The sequence below is a fragment of the Lactuca saligna genome, chromosome 8, assembly GCF_052625555.1.
Source record: "Lactuca saligna cultivar CGN05327 chromosome 8, ASM5262555v1, whole genome shotgun sequence".
NCBI classification, from domain to species: Eukaryota; Viridiplantae; Streptophyta; class Magnoliopsida; order Asterales; family Asteraceae; genus Lactuca; species Lactuca saligna.
In genome coordinates, this window is record NC_136424.1 from 70439429 (window position 1) to 70444664 (window position 5236).

The window sequence follows — 5236 nt, forward strand, 5'->3', positions numbered from 1 at the left end:
TGAAGGAACTTTTGGTCCTTCAATAGATGCCCATGTGTATTCTCAATTATCCTTCACATGATTATTAATCCTGGGCCCAACCTATCATGCCATAAACTGAATGACCCAGGATCACAATGTTTTCCTTCGATTACCATATTTGATTCAATCATATGTATATATGTATAATGCAGACCAAAATCAAGTGTTGGTAGTTTTTCAAGCACATGTTTTTTGTCTATAATATACATATATTTCTTATTTTCAATGGTCACAGTCTTTATGTCATATCCTTTGAAATATATGTCATTGAAACTTAATAAGTTTCTATTAGACTTTGGAGAAAATAAGGCATTTTCTATACAAAAGCTTGTACCATTCGGTAATATAAAATGGGTTTTCCCGGTTCCCTCTATCAAGTCTGCAGGACCTGATATTGTATGTATGATTGTTTTTGTTGGTATTAATTTTGAAAAATATTTCTTTGATTTTAGAATAGTATGTGTACTACCACTAACTGCTATACAAAGATCTCCAATCTTTTCTTGGTGTTGTGCTCCAGTTGGACTCATATTAAAATTCACATATGAAAGGAATAATAAGTGAATAAACATAATCATAATTATTATTAAAAAGAAAGTACATATATTGTAGGAAAGACATTACATGAAAAACAAACGAAAGAAAAACAATTTTACTAGAATAATAATAGATTTTTTTAGTTTATGTCTTCCATGTCATTGCAGATATCAACCACATTTAGCGGAGTGAATTCAACATTATCAATGAGGTTTTCTTCTTTTCCTTTTCCTTTAATGGACTCTTGATAAAGTTGACAAAGATATGCAGGTGTGCGACAGGTCCTTGACCAATGACCTGTGCTACCACATCTATAACATGAACCATCAGATTTTTGTGATGTCCCAGTGTCATGCCTTGCCACTTTGGCCTTATCTTATGTGTGGACATTGTTTCCTTGTGAATATTGGTAATTATTCCTTTTTTGGCCACGACCATGATTATTACCTTGTCCATGACCAGAATTATGGTTCTGATTATGGCTTTGGTTTCGATTAAAATAGTCACGCCCTTGTCCTCGACCATGACCACGCCCTCGTCCACATGTATTGTTTCGATAACCATCAATATTTGTAGCATTTTCTACAGGAAGTGCTACTGACCCCGTTGGACGAGATTCATGATTTTTCATCAATAGTTCATTGTTTTGCTTTGCAACGAGCTGACATGCATTCAGTTCAGAATATCTTGTGAACTTTTGCATCCAATATTGTTGCATCAAGGTAATGTTTGTTGCATGAAATGTGGAGTAAGTTTTCTCCAACATATATTTATCAGTAACTTCTTGTCCACAATACTTGAGTTGTGAACATATTCTGAACAAAGCTGAGTTGTATTCATTTACTTTTTTGAAGTCTTGAAACCTCAGTGTTCTCCATTCATCTCTAGCATTTGGAAGTATAACTTCCTTTTGATGATCAAATCTTTCTTTCAAAAGATTCCAGAGAATACTTGGATCAGTAACATCAAGATATTCAAATCCAAGCGTTTCATCAATATGCTTACGAAGGAAAACTTGTGCTTTTGCTTTGTCTTGTGCCAAATAATTATTAAATTCATATATAGCATTTGAGATTCCCATGGACTCAAGATGCATTTTTACATCTATCATCCATGGCACATAGTTTTTCCCACTAACTTCAAGTGTTGCGAACTCAAGCTTTGCAATGTTAGACATAATGTAACCATAAATTTTAAACAAAATTAAAATTAAAATTAAAATCCATTTATTTTAATAAATATTACACAAAAAAGAAGTGGTAAGGCTAACATTGCATACAAGCCTAAAAGTATATGAAATTCCATATTATCTTCGATGTTAAGGATTGAGATGCAAAGTAACATGACTATTATAGTCATGATTATCACAAAAGGATGAATCATCTTGAAGTTTGATTTCTTGAAATTAATTTGTTTGTTAGAAGAGTGAAATATTTTTTATGGGTAAAATAAGCAGGGTAAAAATGTTTATTTATGGTAAAAAAAAAATATAGCCGTTGTTTTTGTTGTTTATAACCGTTACATATATATATTTCCGTTGTGTATATATGTGTATGTATTTTATAAATTATTTAATAAGATTTATAAGTAATACATAACTTTACTTTGTATAATTTTACTAATTAGATACATTAATAAATATTAGTAAATGTTTAAATAAAATTATGAAGAGTATTTAAAATAAAAATAAACAATGACATGTATAAATAAATATAATTTAAATGTTAGTATGCATAAATAAAAGTTAGTTTCATAATATAAATGTTAGTATGCATAAATAAAATTTAGTTGCATAATGTAAATGTTAGTATGCATAAAAATTAGAATACATAAAGAAATGTTAGTATAAGAAATAAAAATTGTTAGTAGTACATAATGTATAAGTTTTATTAATTCATTAGTATCATCATTATTTTAATATGATAAATGTTTTTATAATTAATAGTGTTTTTACTAAGTAATACATACCTTGATTAAGATAGATGTGATTTTCACTTGTTTAATAACATTGATTAGAGCTTTTGTGCTGATAACGTGTTATGATTTAAGCGTAATTAATGTAACTTTAAACCAAACCAAACTAGTAAACTTTGATAATAACTTTAATTGAGAAGAAAGAATATTTAGAGAGAATATGAAAGTTATATCTCATATAACTTTTTGGTGTGTCTTATTATTTACAATGGAAGGGTATTTATACTACAAATTTTACTAACAAATAACTGTAACTAGTTAAAAATATTGACAAATTTACCATGCACCAATTATTATGTCATACACCAATTATTTACAACACCACCAATTATTTACAATATATATATATATATATATATATATATATATATATATAATACATTTACAACATGTGTCCTTGCATGTTTAAATATCGACAGTATCGATGTTATCATGACTACGCTCACTCCCTCTAATGTTATAAGAAGATCTTTAAGGAGGTCTCTTTGATTCTTAATAAGGTCGGTTTTAAAAAATTCTTGCTTACCACCCTCACTGTTTTTTTTTTCTTTGCATTTTGAGAGTGGGGTTACCGAAAGGGTTTGATTATATTTTAACCATGAAGAATGCACATTTCTTTATAATCCATTAATAGAGCTCGTGTGGTTAACCGATACATTAATTTGAGAGTATAGTTGAGAATGATGTGGACTCGTGAATCTCAAGTGTAACTTGAGTTAGGAATAACATATTTTTTTTATGGTTGATTCACCATTTGTTCAATTATCTTTGCATGAGCATAATCTAAGATTAACATGTCATTGACAGTCAATGAATCCCAAGGATCTAGGAATTTCATAGTGAATGAAATTGACAAATAGTATTGCCTATGTAAATAACTTTATTGTGTGTTTACAATGATCCTTTACACATCATAGAGAAAACTATGGATCCTAGCCTTGTAAAATAATTTTATTTAGGGAAATTATATTCTATGTATTAAATAGAAATCAATATTGAATCATCTCTATAATATTATCCACTGAAATCTATTGCTATAAAACCTCTTAAAGGATTAGCTATCAGGATGATCAATCATGTCCAAATTCGTAGTTTAAGAATAATTCTCATAAACGAAAAAAATTATGCCTTTGATAAAGGTCGTCTTGAGGTTCCTCTAACTACTACATTCTAAACTATTAGAAAGAGAAGTTATCAAGTGTACATTCTAAACTAACATATTGAAGTAAAATGGAATTTCTTTGAGTTAGGAGTTGACTAGGGTTAGTCAACCAACTACCGTATAAATATGATCAGTGTAACACCCATTTTACAGAATGGATCAGTTGGTGACTAGAAGGAGTCAAATGTATGATTTTAAGGAAAAAAATTGCCACAACCTAGTGCATCGATGCCCACGACGTGGCCTGATTTTATGATCGCGCTTTTTCTAGTGAGCACCATGACCTGCCAAGTGGTGTGCTATGACGTGGTGGATGTGGCAGCCCAATCTGATGATCTTTCAGGGTTTCTTTTGTATTGAAAGCCTCTACATAGTAGAGTGTATCTACTTTATATCTTACGTCTCCTGCATCTTATGGATCTTGGGATAGTATAAAGCTTCCACATTTATCATCATCTTCTTTTCTTTCATGCCATGAAGTCCCTTGAAGAAGTAATCTTGGAGTTTTCGTGTAACATGCAGATTATATGGTACTTCTAGTTTTAGGCCTATAATTTAATTATGTTGCATTTTGGTTCCTAAGAAAAAGGAAGTGTGCATTGGAAGCCCTAACGATATTTTCGTAATTTGGGAAGGTTAGGGAGTACGCCATACGTATGTGTGTATGCTTAGCGTACTAATATGCGCTTTAGTATGCAGGGAGTACATAGGTACGAAGGGCATACATGCCAAGAATGCAAACCCTAATTTTTTGGGTTTGTCTCATATTTAAACCCAATTATAGCCTCATTTTCCCTCACCTCATCATCCTCCACCCTCTTGATATGTTTTTGCAACCCTAATCTATGTTGTGCAACTTTTCTAATCTTTTGTGTGCGTGTGTATGTGTGTTTGTACTTTTCAAGAAGAAAGAAGGAAGCGGGTATCACCTTGAAGGAGTGAAGCTCTCTAGATCCAGGATCACACAACCTTTTCGCACCATTTTGTGGTATTAAGTTCTAATATTGGTGTAGTTTCTTGTAGATCTTGTTTTGGGCTTATTTTTAGGTTCTTTTTGTCCCAAATGTGGTGTTTCATGAACAAAGCATGTTCTTGACCCATTAAGTTGTCCGTTTAGACCTTTCTTGAGTCATAAAAATGGGTTCCAAATGGTTATTTTTACTTCATAAATCATTTCGAAGGCCTTAATGGATTAAGACCTTGAGTTAAGAACTTATTGGGCATTCTAAGTCATAAAGTTGGATACCTTATGACTCCTAAGAGAATTTTGTCATGGATCTGCATTACGGATGTAAGAGCTTTAACCATTTAGCTCTTATTGGACTTTTGGACTTCTGGGAGTATGCCCCACATACTCAGAGTACCACCTGCATATAAGCTTAACCACCTCAATTGTGGTCAACATGCTAAGATACGAGTATGGCTAGCGTACCTTCAGAGTATAGCCCACATACTCACTCTGAGTCGATTCAGTTGAGTTGACTCGGTTAGGTTAACTCGGTTGATTTAGTTGGTTTGACCAGTTTGACTTTGACCAAGTTT

The 5236-nt window shown here is 31.7% G+C and overlaps 1 protein-coding gene across 1 annotated transcript; it reads right to left on the bottom strand.

Moving 5' to 3' along the window:
* Nucleotides 1–697: 697 nt before the first annotated feature.
* On the bottom strand, nt 698–1735 carry LOC145009745 (uncharacterized). Its single transcript, XM_078968383.1, has 2 exons — nt 1006–1735; nt 698–855 (listed from the first exon to the last, which is right to left on the bottom strand). The coding sequence occupies exons 1-2, from the start codon at nt 1733–1735 to the stop codon at nt 698–700; spliced, it is 888 nt and encodes a 295-aa protein (XP_078824509.1).
* Between the last annotated feature and the right edge of the window lie 3501 nt (nt 1736–5236).